Source organism: Python bivittatus, unplaced genomic scaffold (genome assembly GCF_059951505.1).
Source record: "Python bivittatus isolate LINGU-HERP-01145 unplaced genomic scaffold, Pbiv_v1 ctg000700_np1212, whole genome shotgun sequence".
Taxonomy (NCBI): Eukaryota; Metazoa; Chordata; class Lepidosauria; order Squamata; family Pythonidae; genus Python; species Python bivittatus.
Window position 1 is genome coordinate 5,077,692 of NW_028277098.1, and position 22,708 is coordinate 5,100,399.

Consider the following 22,708-nt stretch of genomic DNA (forward strand, 5'->3'; position numbering starts at 1 on the left):
AAAGTCAATCATCAATATGAACCATGCTCAGGTAGCTATGACCTTGATTGCAAGTGAAGTCTACCCAGAGGCACATTTTATATAGTTTTCTGGAGGCAACATGAATTGGGCAGGGAGGGCACTATTTCTACTCTAAAAAATGTAGCCAGGCTTTGACTATGAACATTTCAGTGCAGATCTTATGCAGAAATCTTCCTGTGTTCTTCCACCTCCCCCATCCCTTTTCTTGGAATGCTGTGCTTTTTAAATTGTATGTCTGAGAGCAGATGCTGCCTTGCTAGTGATCTTTGTGCGACACTCTGGGAGTTGCATTAATTAGAACAGAAGGTATCAGGAGGCAGTGAAATGCAATAAACAAATAAACAAATACAAGTTGACCATTAGAAATTCTAATCTGTTCTCTATGTATATATTCATGACTATATTCATGTACGTATCCACAATAACAGGAATGGAGTAGGTAAACAGCCAACAGGCTTGGAGGACATCAGCTTTCCTCAACTTGGTGTTCTCCAGATGTGTTGGGATTGCAGCACGTAGAATTTCCAGCTTGAGTCAAAAGCTGGAAATCCTGGGAATTGCAATCCCAGCAAATCTGGAGGATGCCAGGTCAGAGAAGACTAATGAAGACATGTTACATGCTGTAGGGAAAAAGCCAGTGTGAAGGATCAGTCAAAATCAGTTGTTCTTTTCTTACCTGGCCAATGGGTAAATGTATTTCAACATTTCACAGTATGCTCTAGTAACAATCATCAGCACGCATGTTATACCTGACCCTGATCTGACAACAGAAGTGGCAAGATAATTGGAAGATTGGCTCACCATCAGCAATAAGATGCTCTGGAACATGAAGTGTTATCTTGACCACTAGTGGGCAATTCACGTGAGAAGCACAGACCAGACCGACGATACAGCTGGTGATGCTGATGAGTGTCAGGGTTGTCTTGCTCACAGGACTCCTAGGTGAACCCACTAAAACGGCAGAGAGAAAGAATAAAACAAGAAGTCACAATGGAATGGAATCCAAAACTGCCTATCTCAAGGACCACAACACTGAGCTAGTGCAATGGCTCCTGGTGGGACTTTTTATGAACCTGGGCTTCTGACCAGTCAGCAGAAAGAGGTGCAGACACTGAGGTGAAACATAGTCACTCTTTTTGGGGAACAAGGCATCTGAGAAATAGTCTTGCTTTATTGTTTCGTTCATCTGTGTAGATTTAGAAATGGGCAATTTCCTGAAGTGGTGTCAGTTAACAGCCTGTACCCTAATTGGTGGCTGTGAACAGCAGTATCCCTCATTACCAGCCCACAAGTGTGTAGACATCAGGTTCCCCAGAGTAATTAATGATACTCCATAGACTGCTTCCGCCCGCCTCCTTTCTCCAAACAGAATCCATTCTTGTCTCAGTCATGCCTTCCTGAGTGGCAGCCTCTTTACACCTCCCCTCGGTGTCAAGGCATTTTGCCATCAACTCTCTCTGACAGGCGGTGTGACATCCCAGCAGGGCAGAAGCAGTGCTCAGATATGCTGGAAGGGTAGCGCATAAAATCTGAAGCCACAGACAAGCTCTTATGCTTAGCGGCTTGTTTATCCAGCCTCAGGTCATAGGAAATGTGAATTGTGTGGATTGCTTGGGTATGTTTTAGCCAACTACCTAAAGGACATTTCTGTAGTAAATGCTGAAAGTAAAATGAGTTCCTTGAAAAAAAAAAAAATCAATAGAAATGGTTGAGTTTCAAAACACACGGATTGAGCAGAGTTTTTTTCCTTTCAAATAAAACAAAAATCACTGTCTGCTTCTGCCACCTGGACTGCTTTTGTACTGATGGATGGAACTGGGGTACAGTTGTATTCCTTACACTCAGCAGCCAAAGCAAATAAAGCTGAGACTTAAACTCTGCATTAGTCTTAACACCCAAAACCAAAAGACAGTGATGACATTTTCTCATGTTTATCCTTTTTATTCTTCTTCTGTCATTGTTCCCCTCTTGGTATGTTGCCCTTGCCTTGACCAGATGTCTCTTCTGCAATCAGCATCTGGAATGTTTTCTTTACAGCGCAAACAGGGCTTACCATTTTTGCTTCCATTATTTTTCATCCCATGCACGAGTGGGGTGCTACTGCAGCTGAAGAGTGTAGAGATCCCTTCAGCATTGCGGGGAGGGGGAGATGGCTGCCACCCTACCCTGAAATGCTCACTTGGCTTGCTCTCGCTTCTTGATAGCTCTGCTGGATTGTTCCTCAAGCCCATATTCTTATTTCTTCTTCATATATGAATTATATCACGGTAATTATTTGTCATGTCTTTATTATTTTCATACTAGCTTCCATTACAACTCATAAGAATTACCATCTGTGCCTGATTTTGTGCCACTATAAATCTGTGCTTTAATTCCTCTGTCTTTTCCTTAAAACTTTGTTCACCCAGTTCTAGTCTATTATGCTTTTGTGTAAGTGTACATTTTGCTAAGTGTACATTTCCTTTCAGTATATCTAATCTTTAAAAACCCTACTCCTCTAATGTTCACTTTATTACCGTTCAGTTAAAAAAATACTCTCTGGTATTTGAAATACCAGGAACATATTTAGCAAAAAGTTTCTTTCTGACTTTGTTCTTCTTTTACTCAGTCCTGTGATAGCATCTTCTTATCCCCAACCTGTTTCCTCCCACTACTCTGTTTCTTTTACAAGAACCTATTCTAAACACTTATTCTAAAGCAGTTGAATACATAATATGAGGATTCTCTTAATAATAATGAATATCCTGTCTCTTCTCTCCCATGTAGCCTAGTAGAAGTTTGAAATTGGAATTTCCATGTGTAAACTTATACACTCCTTGTTTTATATCTGTGCATGTGTGTATAAGCACTCATCCAATCAAATTTAATGCATGATTAGTCCAGATGTTGTGGATAATTGTTACATTTATGTAATCATACAATGTTACCATATATTGCTGATTTTCAGGACAGCCAAACTACTGACAAAGCCAACAATGGCAATTTATTAGTATCATTAGAAAAATATCGAAACTGCATTGGTGTTTTCCAGGTCTTTACCTTACAGCTCTTAAGATAACCATTTACCAGGAATCTTAAGCACAAAAACCAGATTTCTGCCTAGACAACACTTCCCAATGAAACAAGCTGTGAGCTGCATACAATCCCTTCTCCAAAAATGAGAATGCAGTTGAAATCCAGATGGACAGGTGGCTGGCTTCCAGTTAACTAGAACTGGGCACTTTCTGAGTCAAAAGGATCCAAATACTGCTTGCCTTGTTCACAAATATATCTCAGCAACTTCAGTGGAAAGTTAGGCTCCAGAACCTGCATGCTGAAACAATGACAGCAATGCTTTGCTATGGACGTGGGTTGTTTTCTTCTCTGAAAGCATTTAGGAACTCATATGCATAATCTATATTATGAGCACTGGGCTGGGATAATGCAAAATTATTTTGTCTTTCAGCAAGGAGCTTTGTGGCTGACCATGAATAGACTGAATGAACCATAAAAAAACAACAAAAAAGGACTGCCTTTGGAGAGGATAGGATTAGACCAGAATGCTTATGGCCATATAATTTATTGATACCTCAACAGTTTCAAATCCCTTGTTAAAATAGAGAGGGCATAATCTGTACGGATAATGCTACTGTAATTATATGTTCAAAAATAACCACATTGCTTTTTTACAATGTGATCTCAATCACAGGCATAGCCTAGTGGCTAATATATTTTATTACATGACTAGGTCAAATTTTCTTCTGCTTAAAATATATTAGCTAAAATATATTTATGCTAAGTTGTCTCAGAAAAGCCACAATGTGATACCTCTACTTCTTATCTGCAGTATATGAGGATAATAAATGCTGATCATTCCAGATAATTACAACATCTACATGAACTACCTTGAATATTGGAGGTGCTGTATCAGTGTTAAATAATAGCGAAGCTGTATACATAACAAAAAAAAAAAAAACTTCTTATAAATCCCTACCCTTTCTCACAAAATGTAAAAAATACAGGTAGTCCTCGTTTAGCAACCACAATTGGGACTGGCAACTTGGTCATTAAGTGAAGAGGTTGCTAAGTGAAACTGCAACTGTTTCATTCATTCATTCATTCATTCATTCATTCATTCATTCATTCATTAATGATAGTTCAGTTTTCCTTTGCTTTGCAGACCTGCGAAGATCATAAATGAGGGGACTGATCACAAAGTTACTTTTTCATCACTGTCGTAACTGCAAATGGTTGCCATGCAAGGCAGTTGGTAAATGAGGAGTACTTGTATATGATCTAGGAAAGCTGTAAAAATGGTTTCTATCACTCATGGGTCAAGGTAGCATGGCTCCACAAGCACCAGGCAGACCATAACGGAACATTATTGAGTGATAACAATGCTTGCCTGTGTCTCTTATTCTGCACTGCCTCTGCATTTTGGATCTTGACTGAGTAATTTTATTACAGCCTCAGGCCAGCAGAAGAGATAAAACAAAATATGAAGTAGAAAAAATAGAGATGATACCATCTTAAATTCAGAACAATATTCAATAGATGCTGAACACAAAATAACCAGCAAACTGATTGGATTGTTTTGAGTACTCATTGATGAGTCATAAAAGTGATGGCACAAAATCTCAGCCACTTTTTCAGAAATTGCTAGAATGTAGTCTGGCAGAAGAGAAGGTGCATATAACTCATTGGACCTACCTGGTCTATTCACTAGAATAGAAGTACTACAATTAAATTGAAGTCTATATTTCTACATAGTTAGTAAAAGAAAAGAACATGTCTTGCTGTCTCTACCTTTGCTCAATCACCGCTAAAAGATTAAAAGGGCAACACAATGGTAAATTAAAGGCAAAACCAATCCCCCCCCCCCAAATAGTTGGCTGCTTTTGCACTGAACAGCTGACCAGCCAGGTACTACTGATAACTTGGATTTGATTTGTAGCTTATTTGCCAAAAGGTGACAAAGCTGGCTGGGGAATTCTGGGAGTTGAAGTCCACATATCTGAAAGTTGCCAAGGTTGACAAACACTGATCTAGATAGCTAAAACAATGTGATGGAAGGTCTTAACAGACCTTGGGAATACAGAAAAGGCAGCAAGATAGTTAAGGAAGGAAATAGAACTATTGCAGAAGAGATTCTTGAATCCAGGGGAGTGGGAAAGCATAAGAAAGAGCTCAGAGTAAATTTGCCTTAATTACATTAATTGTGCAGAACCACTATTTTGGTAGGCTTTCAAGATTTTGTTACATTACTCTATGTTTCAGAAATCCAATTGGTTTTCATTTCCTGAACTTGCCACCCTTACAGACACACAATTCTTGAAATAACATAGAGCTGTGTCTTACAACTTGCCCCAGAGGGAATCCAGCTAACCTTCGTTCAAACTAATCAATTCTACAGTTCTATCTAGTCTTTGATAAGTTTCCTTGGGTCTTAGAACAAGATGTTGTCTATACCACTATTTGGCCAGTTGCTTTTGTGGCATCCAAACACAGCAGAGTAGGCTAGCAGTTTCCATTTCTGCCCAACTATCATAGTAGAGAGCAAGGAAAATGGGTCTGGTTGAGAGACACCAGATGCTTTGCACACTTTTTAGGTCCTACTGAATTATTTAATGGGGGGACAGTCTGCGAGTCACTAATGCCTTCAAGTGTAGTTATACTATAAGAAGCAATTCTTAGCGCCTGGCCAGAAGAGATCCTGGTTCAAAGAAAAATATGTATACTTTTTAAAATATTTAATCCCTCCTTCCCACTCCATTCTTTCAGTGAGTTAGTTTCTCCATGACAACCAACTCCTTGACACTGCAGTTAAGTGCCTTAGGGATGCGTAACATGCAAACAGGGCTGGGTTTTCAGAGATCTCATCCAGGCAGCTCATGCAGAGAGAAATCTATCACAGAAATGTGTTTATCGGTCTGGAAAATATGATGGATTGTGTCAGTTCTGTTGGGAGTTCTTTTTAAAAGAAAGGCTTCAAATTATTTAGGCTTTCCAAATTATTTAGGCTTTTTTGATTTTTTTTAAACTTATTCCCATTTTAGCCTTGAGTGGTGGTTTTCCCTGTTTGAGGAAACCTTTTCTGCATCAACTCATCCACTGAAGAAAGGGATGGCAGAATTGCCTACTTCTGCTCCATAGCATTGGCAGTGAACAAATACAAAGAGGAAAAAACCTCCTATTGACTACATATTAGCATCAGTGGAAAGGAAGATAGCCACTAAGAATGTGCCCCATAATAAGAAAATACAGCAGGAATGGGGTTACTGGTAATATTTAAGCATGCACAAAAGGCAGACATGATTAGAACATGCTGAGAATGCTTAGTCTTGAAGGACCTCTAGCACCATAATCCCTTCAGCCACTTCACATTCTTCCTACTGTATTTGCTACTTCCTTCTCCTGGGGCCTCTTACCCCTACTGCGCCGCCTGCTCCGTGATGGATCCGTGTAAAAGGTCAGCTGGGGATCATTATCTGCTTCTGTTCCAGAATCCCCTTCAGGGTTCAGAAATGCAGAGCCAGCTATGTTGAAAAACAGAGATGAAACAATTGCCTAAATCAGTATTACAGTATTCCTTATATCCCACCTCACATTCTCACCACTTTACGGGAAAGGTTTATCTCATTTATTTAATTCCCTTCCTTCCAGAGAATATATATGGTCTAAAAGAAAACAGTAAAAGAAATCTCAAATACAGTCAGCACAATAAAGCCAGCGATAAATACAAAAATTAAAAGAAACTTTGCTCTGCTAAAAAGGAAAGGAAATTACAGGCAAATCAATCTGGTGTCGAAGAAGTTGTTTCTCTACAAATGCTTGAGAGAACAGGCATGTCTTCAGGCATTTTCTGAAAGAAGACAGTGTATAGTCAACTGAACGTCTCCCAAGAAACAGTTCCAACATTGGGGTTTTGCCACTGAAATGGTTGAACTTCTGACCACCACACTGTGAGCCAAGCCCACCATAAAACCATGAACAGTTTCTCTAGCTGATTGATTCTTGGACAATATTTTAAGTACCTGGGTTCTAAGCCATGAAGATTACACAGACTAATGTCAATATGTTAGCTTGAGCTTGGCAAGGAACAGGCAATCAATCATGGAATTCTCTTTTCTCTCTACTCTGGCTCCACACATCTTTGGATACATTTAAGAAAAGTTTGAAAACTTATTCATTTAATAAAGCAGATTGATTGGTAGAAGTGGTTGTGAGTAGATACTGAGAATGGCAGTTAGTATAGACAAATGATAGATGATTTATTGTAAATCTTCCTAGCCAAGTTAGATGGCTGGGATATAGACAGAAGTGTTATTTTTTACTGCCACTGTAAATGTATCATGGTGTATATTGATTTTATTGCTTTTGTTTATTAACTGTTTGTTTTACTTGTTAATGTTGATTGTGGCTGGCCCTTATTAATAACTTGCTGTTTGTTCGGATGCAGAAGAACTGGTATTATGTGGTCCCATATAGCCAGCTAATTTAAAACTGGGCAGCTGCATTCTTCACCAGTTACAGTCATGGACTATCTTTAGGGGTAACTCTTATATGTAGAGCTTTGCAGTCATCCGAACAAGAGGTTATTATGACGCATCTCACTGATGTTAAGCTTTCTCAACCAAGGTAGGGTCAACAACTGGCACATCAGTGAGGCCAACTGCCCCTCTAGTGACAGGCTGGTATGAAGGAGAAGCCCCAAGCCATACACCTGTTCAGTCACCACCCAAGAAGCTCTGCTGGGCAGTTCCTGGAAGATGCAGCAGTGGTAGCAAAGTCAGTCCTCTTCTGTGCCATCCTTTCCATGCAGAAGATGCAGTTGTACGCTTATTGACTGGTTTGTTTATTATTTATTTATTTACTGCATTTATTACGACTATTTCTATTCTACTCAGTTCTGATCGGTGACAATCAATCAATCAATCAATCAATTCAGCTCAAACAAGCCATTAACCAGTTTGCTTTAGTGCCTGGAGTTCTTCAGTTAAATTAAGAGGCATTTGGGCTCTCCATAAGTAGAAAGAGTGCTCAGGAGTAGTAGGGTCAGAGAGCCTTTTCAGCTCACTATTAACCAGTGAGATTAGAACTGCGGCAGAATTGCCAGCTATTGCTCCGCAAAATTCTCCCAGAATGTTCAGGAATCTCTTAGATCCTATAAGTCTTGGAGGGCAGACCATCTCAATTTATTCATATCCTTGCAAGGGAGATCCAGCTCAATTCTCACCAGAAGTGACCCATTCATGTCAAAAGACACTTAACTCAGCAACCAATAGCAACCAGTCCTATCCCAAAAGCCAGAATAAAAACATAACTGCAATATATACTGAGTCTATAATAGCCTTAGCACGAATGTCTAAGATTCCCAGGATATCTGTGATGAAGTTTTCAAAGAAACTCAAGACATAACCTCTGCCAGTTTAGTAGGGAAAATGTTCAGCATCAAGGTAAGCATGTCTTTGTGACCTAACAGCAGATAAAAACTCTCAGTCAGCTTCCAGATGAGACTGAATGGGGCAGAACTGCCTTGCAGAAGTCTCACAGGAAAAAGGATGGACAGCAAAGAGCTGAGAGGCACAGACTTCCACTGAAACTTGACTGGGTTTTATACAGGAATATGCTTCTGGTTAGCCTTTTGATTATCAATCTGCATATTGTGCAGATTAATTGATTCTCCCTTCCCTTCCCTTCCCTTCCCTTCCCTTCCCTTCCCTTCCCTTCCCTCCCCCTTCCTTCTTTTTTTGAAGCAAGGCAACAAAACAAGGATTGTTGCAAAGGGGTCCTTAACCTTTTCTTTCTCATTATTTCAGCTCAAAATCACCCCTCTTCAGTTGCTTTTTAACACCTATATTCTTCCAGCAGGTGAAAAAGCATCTTAGGAAGAGTGATATGGGGCTGGAAAATGACAAGCTAAAGGGTTTGCAACATTTTTCTGCTCATCCTTCTCCGTTCAATTGGCTCACATACCACTGATTTAAAGAGGTAAGTCAAGAACAAGCCATAGTTAGAGTTCCTGATTACCTAACCAGATTTCAACCATTATCTCACCACAAGTCTGTGTTCACATGTCATGTTAAACTAGAAACAGACAAACTGCAGACCGCATGAATTTCCCACAGCTTTCTGGAACCTCCTTAGTCATGACCACATCTTAACAATGCACAAAAGTGTTAGCAAACTGTGGTAGGATGGGCAAAGCAGCTCTTTCCAATCTACTGCTCCGCTACCTCACCTCCTTGCTCCTCCCACTTATCCTTCCTTTCCCTCCCACCCTCATCTATCCAGCCATCTGAAGAATATGTCTTAGGAGGAAGGAGGAGGAAAAGCAGCACAGCAACTGGTTTATGTAAGTTGTTGATACAATTCTCAACTGCTCAGACTATTTCTCTTTCCACTGTGCAGAAGCAGATCAGCTGTAGCGATAGGCAAGGTGGTGTGAAAAGAGGCCATTATAGGTGTGGGGCACTTCCTATAATGCTTCAAGGGAAAAAAAAAAATCTTTGAGGATTTCAGGGAATGGAGAAGGAGGAGGAAGAGTTTACAACTCCTCTGCAACACTGGGGTGGTTAAAGGAAAAAGATGAGAAGAAGAGAAGGGGTGCTATATTAGCCACTATCATAAGTTTCATCCTGTGCTTAACACCAGAGTTGCGATAAGGATACCAGAAGGGACAGACCTGGAATGTTGGGTCTACTTTTTGTTTATCTGTTTTTAGGGGATAAGAAGGATTACAGAAACTTTCATGCCTTAAATTGTATTAAAAAAGAAAAAGAAACAAAATTGCCATCATATTGTAATAGTACAATGCTGGATGGCTCTAAAAACAGGAATAATTGCCCAGGTAGAATGCGCAAAATAGTTCGTATCAGTGGAAGAGAATTGTATCAAGTAATTAATTTTATGATTGCTTTTATTTTGGTCTGTAGTCCAGGCCCCACTCTGGCTTTGGAGTAAAACCCCAGGCACACCATTTAAATTCTACTGTGGCTCTCAGCCTAATCTAAATTGCATCTTGATTCCATGCCTTAATGTGACATTCAAACACAACCCTTGCATGTTTCCTAGCTATTGGTGGAAACAAATAGACTAGTTATACTCTTAGATCCGTTTCAAGGTTGCCCATCAATTTCATAAACCTACAGATTGCACCCCACCCCACCCCATCTCTATTCAGGAAAAAAAAAAACTCTACATGGTACCTCGTGATTTGTTATTGATCCTTTTGCGTTGACTGCTAGATGTATGAGACAACAGCGTCGCCTGTTGATGGTTGGAGTCCACCGGGCTAGTGGCGATGATATTATCCTTGTATTTGTTCATCAAGGACAGCTTGGCATTGTCACTTCCTGAACAGGAAGAATTTAAGGTAAAAACTTTGAGAAAAAGAGGCAAAAAAGAGGGAAGGGAAAAAGAATAGGGAGAAGAGAAGAAGAAAAAAGTATTCATTTCCAGCTATCCAAGCATTAATATTTGGAACATCTTTAGATATGGACCAGCTGGCAATAGAAGTTAGATCCCACTACTGTAACCAACCATCTGTATGTTCTGAGCAGGCTTGCAGTTTTTCCCCAATATCTCTGCATACCAATGGTAAAAATATTCAAAAGGATTGTCTTAAAATAAGAATTAAGCCTAGACAAAGTTCCCGCGGGAATAGCTTTGCAAAAGTTGAACCAGTTATAAATTGTTATGGATGCTCCTGCTGAAATATCTCACTGTTCACAGAGGAAAAACAGTGACACTGATGGTCACCTCTTTGGTCTTGTATAATTAGGGTTTTTTAAAAAATAACTGGGGAATGAGAGAGAGAGGAACAGAGAGAATCAGATCCATAATATTTGGGGGGAGGGGGAGAGAGTTAACCCTCTGCCTTTCCTATAGGATCAAAGCATTAAGGATATGCAGCACTTCAGTTTGGATCTCCAGAAGTTGCTTCAGAGGAAATGGGAGCACAAATCTGGCAATCTTAAAGCAGCTGCTACATTCATACTTCTGCATCCTCTGAAGCACACACACAAACACCTGCTGAAGTCAGTGAGAGCTTACCTCTCCCTGTCAACAATAGGCACATGAGATTTTCATTTCCCTCAAGTGCTCCCATGTCAGCTTTTTAACACAGGAAAAAAAAGTAACTACTGCACAGCAGCAAGTAACTTGAATACGATTATATTGAGACTAACCATCAGGCAGATTAGCTTCCAAACAGAAGCTAATGCAGAAATCTGTCTATCACCTGTCAGATCATCAGAAATGGTCTATGCCACATGTCTTTGATTTTTGTAGTATACTGCTTGAAACACAAGAGCTAATAAAAGCAAGTAACTTTGCCTGGTCTACAGAAAACCATGACCTGAATTTCTGTTTACATTAAAAACATGACTAAATATCCCATAAGAAAAACTTTAAGTACTTTAATGTTCTTCAATAATAGTCAACATTCATTCACTGGTCTACCATCTCCATGTTTTCCTTGAAGCAAATCCCTCATTTCTTCATTCCAGTTAATGCTATTCTAAGTCACCTTCCATTGGAATGAAGGCAGGAAATCTGGCAGTCCAAAATTGTGTGGCCAGAAATTCTCTGGCCATATTTAACCATGCTACACAGAACAGGAGAGTGATGGATTAATGTCTGAAAACAAAATACCAGCATGTCGTATTGAGAAACTAGGTCAAATATAAGCTATGCATCAAAGGTACTGAAACACAATGAACTAAACGTATGCCTAATAACTTAACCAATCACACAGCAAGTGTAGGTAAACATATGTTGATTACGACTAAGTCCCACCTGGTGTTAGATCCATGCCCGATTTCTCATTGCAGCCCTGCAGTGAGTCCAGTGTCCTCGTCACCTGGCTGGCAAAGTCCTCGCCCCCGTTCATGCATTCTCGCTGCAGGTGGTGGCGCAGGTCCGTAATGTCATATTCATAGCCATCTAGGATTGGGGTCTCTCGGATGCTCAGGGTCCCACTGGAGTTGTGGCCCTGCACCCGGGCATTCCGCAGACTCTCACGGCCATGGCCGCCAATCAGCACTGAGGGGATGTAGTGAATTTCATTGGCTGCCTCAGCACTGGCACTCTTCTGGGGCTGCGGCACTCGACGGCGCTTGCACCAACGCCGGCGTGTGTACAGAATCATGACCAGACACAAGATGGAAAGCAGCAAGGCAATCATCCCTCCCTGTGAAAACCACAATGAAACAAACAACCTGAAGATCAGGCACAATACAACTGCAGTATCAGTTAGCACTTGCACGTTTACTCTGTATGACTTGATATTAGATTTCGAATTCCCCATTTTAGAAAACAAGGTTCCATGCCTCAAGGTTAATAATGGAACTAATCAAGGAAAGAATCACAATCGGTGTTGACGCTAACCCTGACAGCATTATTGAAATGAATGGGAGCTGTGCAGTTGAGCATTTCCCACTGATTTCTAAGAGATCTGCTAATGAAAGGCCTTCTGTTGGATTTACCCCAATGCCTTCCATGCCATATGAAACAATGAATTCAAAAATTAATTTTCAGAATAGTAATTCTGTCCTCAGCATCAGCAATGCAAGATAAACTTCAGAATTTATTAACTATTAAATTAAGTCTGTCGTGTGAAGCAGCCTTTACAAAAGCCTTGTGGTTGATGACACCAGGTCGTTCAAACACTGTATTCATGGACAATGGTAAACAGAATTCTTACAACTTTAAAGAGTAAAATATATCTTCAGTGCCTTCCCCTTCAAGATTTTTCTTGTATATCTAACCAACTCTGCAAATGTGCTAAGGAATGACCATGGAGCTGTGGGTGAATGAATACTGCCCATGTCACCAGCTCACAGAGATGTGTTCTGTAGGTCCACAGGAGATTAAACTGTAGTTTCCATTGACAGTAGAGCCTGCACTGAACAGACAGCTGGACTACAGGATTTTGTAGATTATTTCCAAACTATATTGTTCCCTTTACAGATGAAGAATGGCTTATGGAAGCAGAGAAGGAAAGATTACTTCTGTTTAATCCTTTTCTCTACAAGATGTGTCTTCTTCTCCCCTCATATAACTTTTTCATGAAATCATCAAAGCGGAATAGAGCACTAACCACAACCTCAGTCATATACTTCAGCTGTGAAGAAAGTCAAAGCTTCAGGGCCAAACTACACATTACTTTAAATGCCCAGCTGGCAGCTTTTTTGTTTAAGAGTCTAAAATCAGCATAAGGAATCCAACCCAGGTTGGGATTTTAACAAGAATGTTAAATGGACTTGAACTCTAGGTTTTACTGTGATCCCAATCCTTTTTTTTTTGGGGGGGGGGGAGGCACAATTTATATTATTTATTTCTTTTTCCTGAAATAAAATAATCTTTTTTTGGTCATGCAAATTCCATATATGGTATGTCCAGTCTGAACTGGAATCTTAGCAAATGATAAACAATTAAAACTTGAAGTCCCAATCTGGACTGGGGCCTCTGAACTTATTTTAGAATTTAAAAGAGAAAAAATGATGCAGCTGCTAACTACATCTTTAATGTAAAGTGCAGATTTGGTCTCCAGTCTGCTCAGCCTGTTCTCTCTTTAAATTTTAAAAGCATGGGGAATGAATTAATGAATTAATGACTGAACGAACAAATGAATGAATATACATATATTCATATCTATTCTTGACCATGGTCTTCTTTCTTTCTGTCTTTATATGTAATGGATTATTGTAATAAAATAAAATAACCATCATCTGCTCCATCAAGGGAAAAAAAAATAAATGAGAGTTACTAAATAGGCAACAGAAGCAATGGCTGGCAAAGACTATGATAATAGCTATTACACTTCAAGTCCCCTTTTGTTTTTGGCCTAATGGAGATGGAATGTTCCTACCTTTCCTTAAGGGAAAAATACTTGCAAATTAAATTGAGAAGCAAACATTTAAGACAGCCCTGATTTTTTTTTGCCAGATACGACTCTTGGGTTAATTCTGATGACTCTATTAGATGCAAATTTATGCCCATAGCCTCTCAGATTTATTAAAATAATGCAAATATCTCTGCATCTCTTTGAAAAGAGAAAACATAAAAAATAGATAAAATATAAAATTTTGAATGACATTTGCCCCCTGAAATTTCTGGAGTTTCAAACAAAAAATTGAGTATATTCTGTAATAAAACCTTCTGTTTTCTCATATACTCTAGGGAAGCTGAAATTAGTTCAGGTAGAATTTGAAGCAGTTTTACATAAGGCATTTTCCTTAAAAATGAGTATCCGTTTAATACGATACAAATAAGGCTATCACTGGACATTCCCACAAATATTTGGATGTTTCTCAGTGCAGTCACCATGGACCATGTGAACAGAGGGGCCCATCACAATGAAACTACAGTAGTATAGAAATAACTGATTGCAATAGCAGCTAGACATATTTGTTGCAGAGTTCAGTTTTCAGAAATCTGTCAAAACCCATCTTGAGTACTTGCTAAAACAGGAAGGTGAATTTTACATAAAATAAATTAATCAAATATTTCAAAGGGCATTGGAAAAAAACGGATTCTACTAAAACATTTCTAGAGAAGAATGCAAGTGTTCTACCCATCGCTGTTGAAAAGTAAAGAAAACCAGAATTTTAAGGGCATGTTTCAAAATCGGTGTTTTAGGAATGCTGAACTGTCTTGTGCAAAGTCAACAGTATTGTGTTGTGCTGGGTGGCTATACTGAAGTCACGAGGATTGCATGACAGCCTGTCGCTATATCAAGCAGCCCGGTGCTTGCTTTATGTAAGACTAGAAATTATTATGGAAGGGAAACTGTATATGTAGATTGCATACCATAATATCCTCTCATTCACAGCTTAAGGAACTCCAGGACCAGTTTCTTTGTTTGTTGATTTATGAGATTTGTAAGCCACCCCAATCTGTTCTAACTCTGGGAAGCTTACAGAATGCAACAGTAGAAAAACAAAACAAACAAATAAAAACAAAGAACTAGGTCATCAAAAGAGAAAGTCTGAAAATAATAAATCAAGATATCACACAAGGGCTCTATTATCCACTCTGGCCCAGATAGAGTGGGGATAGAGTGAAGTTTTAAGGGCTCATTAAATAACACCACAGTGGGGGCCAAAGGAATCTCAGGAGAATGATGTTCCAGTGGGCAGGTGCCATGACAGAGACTAATTAACAAATTAATTAATCTAATTAATAGGTTAAAAGATTTTGGAGGAGGAAAGAGTCAGGACAGCAGGTTCCCATTCATCCCTTTTAAAAGTCTGAGCTTTCAAAGTTACCTCCAACCCTCAACAATCTCTTACTTCTATTTAAAGGCTAACCTATATAACACATTAAATGCCTAGTATTTAGAGACTCTTCAGGGTTTATTTTCCCAATCTCTAGTATAAACAGGGTAAAGGGACTCAATCCTAATCAAGAAGCTAAGCTAAGTTTGAAAGTTCCCTCTTAATAATTTGCTTTGCAAAGATTCCCCCTTGAATTCTAGAGATTGTAAAAAGAAAAAAAGCTTGTTGCTATCAATGGAGATTTCTTTTGGTATGTGTGTGTGAAAGCATACTTTTTCTAAGCAAGTGGCTGAGAAGAGAAAATTTCAGCTTCTCCCATCAGCACATAGTGGCAACAGCCAAGATCAGACCCTAAACACTTCAGGCTCAGAAAACAACTTCATGCTATTTATTCATGGACTCCAATCTTAGCTTAATGGGTCATTAAAATTTAATGAACCTGGAAGAAAGAGGTAAAATAATGGCTGAGGGATGCTCATCTGCTGTGGACCCACTGACCCCAAACCTAAGAATTCTAATGGAATGTATATATAATTTAAACATTGTAACCTTAAAGTCAAGGTTCCCATGTAGAGAAATCCACTCTTTTGCTGAAGGTGGGGAAGCTCACACTTTAAATATGGCACTACAGGGCTAAAGAGAAATGACATTATTGGTGTCCTTAGGTCTTGTATTATTAGTTCTAAGAAAGCTGGAGAGGGTGAAAAAGAAAAAAAATGGAATCAGAACCATGATATAAAGTTGTGACTTGATTCAAGGTAGCTGGAGAGGAGGGGAGGGGAGGGTTCCACTGCACATACTGTAGGTTGGTTGGGCCAACAGGATCAGCACATCCACCCAGGTTCAACTCCCATTGGGGAAGGAATGAGGACTGGTTCATGCGAGGAGTGTATAAAGACAGGGGATGTGTGTCAGTGCATTACCTGTAACTCTTAGTTCCAGGGATTTGGCAATGTATGTGTGTGTGTATGCTTGTAAGGTAGTCTCTAGATTAAAGATCATAGCTTGCACATAATATCTTGCAGCAAACGTTGGGTTTGTTTGAATTTGTGGCATACTGGCCAATAGGTGCCCAAACTGACAGATTCCCTTATAGCTGGCAAGGAATACTGCATGTGGCATGAGTGGTAACTTTCTCCATCTTATTAAAAAGAGTTATTTAAAAGCCTTGTGGAAGTCAATATCTCTGAGTCTTCTTGATGACAACCTATGATGGTATGTGGCAATGACCTTGGGAGACAGGAGGAAGACCTGCAGCATAGGCAATGGTCTGATAAGAGGCAGCTCAGCCCGCAGGTGGGGAGAAAGCATGGGAAGCATTTCAGAAGGGAACTCTTGATGGAAATAAAAAAATTGATTTGGAAGTAAGTGAAAAGGGCTAAAGAAGGCATTAAAAATGCAACTGATAAATTATTATGAATGAAACTGAAGCGAGGAAACCCTGGAATAAGTATTTAAAGGTTTGTATGTTAATGACATATTGAAGAATGGAGTTATATTAATTGTATAAATATTAGTATCCAAGAAAGCAAAATGATGAAAAATAAGTCATAAATGCTGTGAGAACGTTGAAGAATGGCAAAACCGCAGGTATAAATAGTGGAACTAGAAAAATGATGAATATGGATGTGGTTTACTAATGGACTGTGAGACATTTGTAAAGTGTTTCCATGTGTGTTTGAAAATTGGAAGAAGGCCATTATTTCCTATACAAAAGGAAAGGAACCAAGGACAAATGCAAAAACTACAGGGGCATTAGTTTGTTAAGTGTGCCCTAGGAAAGCGTTTTAACAGAATTCTGATTGAAAAGCTACAAAAAGTTCCAATGAGCAAAACTAGGAAAATGTGGTATAGCTTTGTGCCAGATAGGAAATGTACAGACGAGGTATTTGCTCTTCAGCAGCTGATTGAGAAACATATATATGTGAAAAATAATTATACATTGATTGATTTGGAGAAACTGTGTATTAAAGAGGATTGCCTGAATTTTAGAATGGTTTGTGATATACTGAACCAAAAGGTTGTCACTTAGCGCAGTATGGTATATGATAATTAAGCATAAGCAAACGAATGGAAAGTGATGCCTCCTTAGTTGCAGCAAATGTTAGATGGACTATATGAAACAACAAGGATAATGAATCCGAAAATTAATGTATCAAAGAACAAGAGATTTATATTTAATAGGGACAATGAATGTAATGATCACAACTTATATTGTATACTTCGGTAGAATGTTTACTAAAGATGGGAAAATGTATGGGAAAAATTGATACGGGCAAATGGTGACAGAAAGATAGCAGATAGTTTGTGATCTTTTGTGAGAAATGAAAGGAGAGAAAATAACTGTATAAGAATATGCATCTGCCCGCTTTGTTACATAGAAGTAAGAAATGCATATATCGGATTAAACCTAAATGTTTTATGCAGTGGAAATAGGTTTCTGAAGTGTGTGTGATAAAAATAGATGTGATAGTCAAGAATGAATAGGGAATTAATTATTCTAGACTGAACATAAACATAAGTGACCAATATGAAAAAAGTACATTGAGGTGGCTTGGTCGCATAAAGGTAATGAATAACGACTGAATTGCAAAATAAATCTATGCAGAGACTGGCTGGTTTCAGAGGAAAGGGAAGAACAAGAGTGTACGGGCTGATGGAGGTAAGGATGCCTTGCAAGGACAGGATGCAGAAAGATGTAGGGAACTGTGGTGGAGTAAACAAGATTTAAATTTCTTCCCCCCTCCCCCTCATCTCAAGCCTTTCATTTTGCTTACTATTTCTTGTTCCAGTTTTGTTCTCTTATTTGACCCCTGTCTCTATTTTAATCTGTCTTGGATCAGTTGCAGAGTACCCATTCAAACTAATCTATTTTCTATCAACTAGATTGCCACAATTCCAAAGGTCTATGATTGAGGCTCAGACCCCAGCTGGACTTAACCAAGTCCTAGCTGATCCGAATCACTATTTCTCCTTCTACTTCATCCTAAACTTCTCTATTTACTTCTGTAATTTTTCTTTTATTAATGTTTCCTTATCCTGACATGGAGGCCTTTAAGTGAACCCCTGAACATGAAAAACAGAAGAGCTCTGTTGGGTTCTTTTGTTACCTACTGCTGTCCAAGCTAGAATTACAGCACAAACATGCCCATACTTTTCTGCTTCAGGGATATCCACAAAATACCAACCGAGATCTTTCTCCTGGGAAAGAGGCATGAGATTAAAAATGTTTTGAACATTCATACAAGGAACTTCCAGATTTTCTTTTTAACTGGTCAGTTCAAAGAATTTTTGGACTCTACCACAGCATTTCAAAATTGCTTCAGACATCACAAATTGGCCTTAGCAAAGCTGCAGGGCTTAACTTGCAAGGTGCCAGAAGTCAGTACAACATCATGTGTGACCTTGGGATGAGTGTCTATGTTGTCCAATGGTGTTCTTGACTGAAAATGAGCATGTTCCAGAACATTGGCAATCCCAAAGACAGTCGAAGGACCAAATGACTCCTTCAACCCATGGCCTGCCTTCATAGTGCGGTGGTTGCTTTAACTTTTAAAGATTTGACTTAGCTTGCTGACTTAAATGCATGTTCTAGATCCAGCCTGCATTTAAATGGGCATAAAGCAGCTGCTTTGTTTTAGCTGGCTGCTAGGCTTGGTGTTCTTTAGATTGTCATTATTGCCCTCAATATGCAGCAATATTTAGTATTGATTGATTGATTGATTAACACTTATATCCCATCTGGCTCCAGAGTTTCCACACAGCAATAAAAAATAACAAGGATAACAAAAAGAACACTCCACCAAGAATTTAAAAAGGCCCACATTGCAAGAATTTGGATCTACATTTTATAACATGTACTAAATACAGATATTGCTCAGCTCCATTTCATAACTCAGTGTATAAAAAGAATGCATCGTACATTAATTTTGTTTGAAATCGATGCAGAAATTGAGCTAGTATTCAAACTGGAATTATAGAACTTTGTTCAGAAAGTGCATATCAAATTTTAGTCTAAAGCTACAGAAAGTAGAGGTTAAGAAGAAACCAAGCTACTCAAACAACATAATATGCCAAACATATGAGTTTGCAACTGTTCAATTGTAATTTATATATTTTTTTTTCAAGGAGTACTTTTATTTATGGTCACTGACTAAACAAATATAGCACACAAAGGAGAAAGACAAAAGACAAAGAAATAGAATTTTCTATTAATTCTAGAAAATTTTGAAATAATGATGTCTTCAAAATGACATGGTTTACTACCACCACTCATAGCTATGACTCTGCAAAACAAATGCTGTTTCCCTTAACAATATTGTTAAAATTCGACTCCACTACTCCTTTACAATCGCTGTTTGATTCAGAAGGTTTATGCACCAAAGGTCAACTTGGGTGTATTTTAATTTTATCGACAATCCAAGAGACACAAACTTTTATTGGCTGCTGGATGTAACTTATAATAGCCAAATGCTGTCACCTAGCAACGGCTCATTACACTTTTAAAAATGCAAATATTCTCCCACAAATGTATACATATATTCTAGACCAGAAACATTGCCCACACAAAGCCAATATGTAAAACAGTGACTCTCATCCCTTTTGGGGGAACATAGCTTTTGGAACAGAGGATTTATTAGAATATAGATGTAGCTACAGATGTATGTGTGTGTGTATGTATGTATGCATTATTAAAAGTTTTAAAGATAACATAAAAACTAACAGAGAAAGAAAGAAAGAAAAGAAAAAGAGAAAGTGCAGAAGGAAAAAAGAAATAGAAATTTCTGATTTCTTTTGAAGCAAATATAAGTGTGATTACAAAATTATCTCTTAATCTATGATTACAAAACAATCCTACACTTTTTTCTATTATCCAATTTTTTTTTCCTAATCATCAAAACCACAAATCATAAGTGCATTTTTTTTCTGTTTCATGCAAAAAGTCTCTTAAGGAGTTTCCAGTCACCCATAAATGTAGATATTGTTTTTTCTCTAATCAAATAATTCAATTTACCCATCTCTGCAAGTTCTATCATCTTCACCTACCATTCCTCCATTGTCAGCAGTGTTGAATTTTTCCACTTTTGAGCATATAACAGTCTCACTGCAGTTGTCATATATAAGAACAACGTTCTTTCTTTTTTTCTTTCTTTTTTGTGGCTGTCTGTTCATTAATCCCAAAAGAAAAGTCTCTGGTTTCAATTGTACATTAGTCTTTAAAATCTTCTGAATTCATGTATTTATTTGTATCGAAACGTTTTTGGCTTTTTTACACATCCACCATATGTGGTAAAATGTCCCTTTATGTTGTTCACATTTCCAGCAAAGATTCAAAGTGCCTTTATACATTCCAGACAATTTCTCTGGTAACATATACCAACAATACATCAATTTATAAAAATTCTCTTTAAGATTATAGCATAATGTAAATTTCAGTCCTTTCAGACACATATTTTCCCACTGTTCCATCTGTATACAGTATTAAAACCAAACTTTTAGCCCAGTTTATCATACATTCTTTCACTTGTTGTTCTTATGTCTCATATTTCAACAAAAGTTTATACATTTTAGCAATAACATGTTCATCATTTGTACATAGTTCTATTTCAAATTCAGTCTTGCATTGTTCAAAACCATAAAATCTTTTATTCACTTTAAACTTTTCTGATAATAGTAAATAGAGATAGGCTTTTTGAAAAGGATGCCACTAAAGATGCAATTGCAGTACAATCTTCCAAATTCTCATCTTGGTTTCATCATTATAAAAAACATAGAAGCCCCTCCCAATATCTGTTAATAATTACCCCACTGAGAAAGGCTTTTGCATCCCTTTGCTTGCAAACCATGCATGTATACCTTGAAGATAAATTTTGTCAGTACCCTGTTGAACAGGGTCCCTGTCCTTGTGGTGTCAGTCAAGTGGAAGACATGATTCACTATGTCCTACACTGCCCCCATTTACAATAAGATCACGGCCAAATTTTTGATGGTAGGTGAACTGAAAGGCTCAGACCTTGAACGACTGAATTATCTTCTTGTAGATGTGTTTCCTACTGCCAGTAGTCAGGTTACTAGTTTTGCTTTGTCATTTAAACTTAGAAAGAAATATTTAAGTTCTTAATCATAGCCATGGCTTTATTTTGTTTCAACCTCTTTGCATCCAATATTCTTTTTATTTATTTTATTGTCATTTCGTTTTATTGTATTTTATGCTATGCTACATTATTATGACCTGTAGCTACAACAATAAACTTATTTACTTACAGTGACTCTTATGTGACTAATAAATTAACTTAGAAGAACCAGCGTGGGTGGTTTCACTGATAGTCACATAACAAATGAGTTTCGAATCTACAATAAGCCAAGTATATTGCATTTTCTTTTTCCTTTTTTTTATTAAACATTGAAAAGAAAATAATAAGCAATATTATAAAAAGGTAGAGAATAAAGCAGAATACAAGTAAATAAAGGGATCTAAGATGTCTAGGTTATTATAATTTTCTAGCATATCATTAATTAATTGTAAATAATTGAATATAACATATTGCTCAAGGATAAATATCAAGACCCATGGTCAACACAGTATGAATCACTAAAGAAAGCTATATAAACTGTAATAGATTGAGCCAAAACATATAATCTGTTCTGATTTAAGTATGCCATAAAATTGAATTATATATACATTGAAAAATCCAAATTTTGGAAGAGGTACAAATCCATATATTGAATGATTTCCAGTTTGAATTAAATTCTGTGTCAGATTTACAATACATATACTTCTTACTGAAAAGTCGATTGAATCTCTCTTTGAAAGAATGGTTAACCAAATTGTGGTGGCATGCTTTGATTTTGTATCTTAAAAGTAAATGTGACACAGAATTTAATTTAAACTGGAAACCATTCCTGGACTATAACTTAATACATGGATTTCTATCCACCCCAAATTTGGGGACTATGCATAGTATTTGATTGCTAAAATGGATAATTCATTTTCTAAACATTATTGAAATGTAATGAGTAAGTCAGATCTTTTTTCATATTTGGTGGCAATGCTGTAAAACTCAACAATTTTGGAAAATGATTCATACTAGAATGAATGAATTGGATCTCACCTGTGGCAGCCACTGCCAGCAACAATATCTTATATTTTCATAGTTTTGAGAATTCCATAAGGGGGGCCAATACAAGCTTGTGAATGGCATGCTAAAAGACTATACTGTATAGAGAAGGAAGGAAGGGTTTCTCAGTTAAAGAATATATCAAATTAAAAAGGTAAACCTGTAATCAAATTAAAAAGGTAAGTGTAAACTCATCTGACTGAATGCTCCTCCATTCAATGGAAAAAATTAAAAATCCCAGAGAGAAAAATAGACATCAAGGAGGTGGTCTTCCTCCTGACATGCCAGATTCTTCTGTGTGGGGCAGGC

General features: G+C 37.9%; 1 protein-coding gene across 1 annotated transcript in view; it reads right to left on the reverse strand.

Annotated features, from left to right (window-relative positions):
- ASTN1 (astrotactin 1) overlaps window positions 1–22,708 on the reverse strand; it is a 213,028-nt gene that overhangs the window by 111,349 nt on the left and 78,971 nt on the right. Inside the window, exons 3-6 of the mRNA XM_088153813.1 lie at window positions 11,800–12,193; window positions 10,209–10,355; window positions 6,429–6,536; window positions 823–972 (exon numbers count right to left, since the gene is read on the reverse strand). Coding sequence (XP_088009939.1) covers window positions 823–972; window positions 6,429–6,536; window positions 10,209–10,355; window positions 11,800–12,193 — 799 coding nt within the window. The remainder of the gene's footprint in view (window positions 1–822; window positions 973–6,428; window positions 6,537–10,208; window positions 10,356–11,799; window positions 12,194–22,708) is intronic.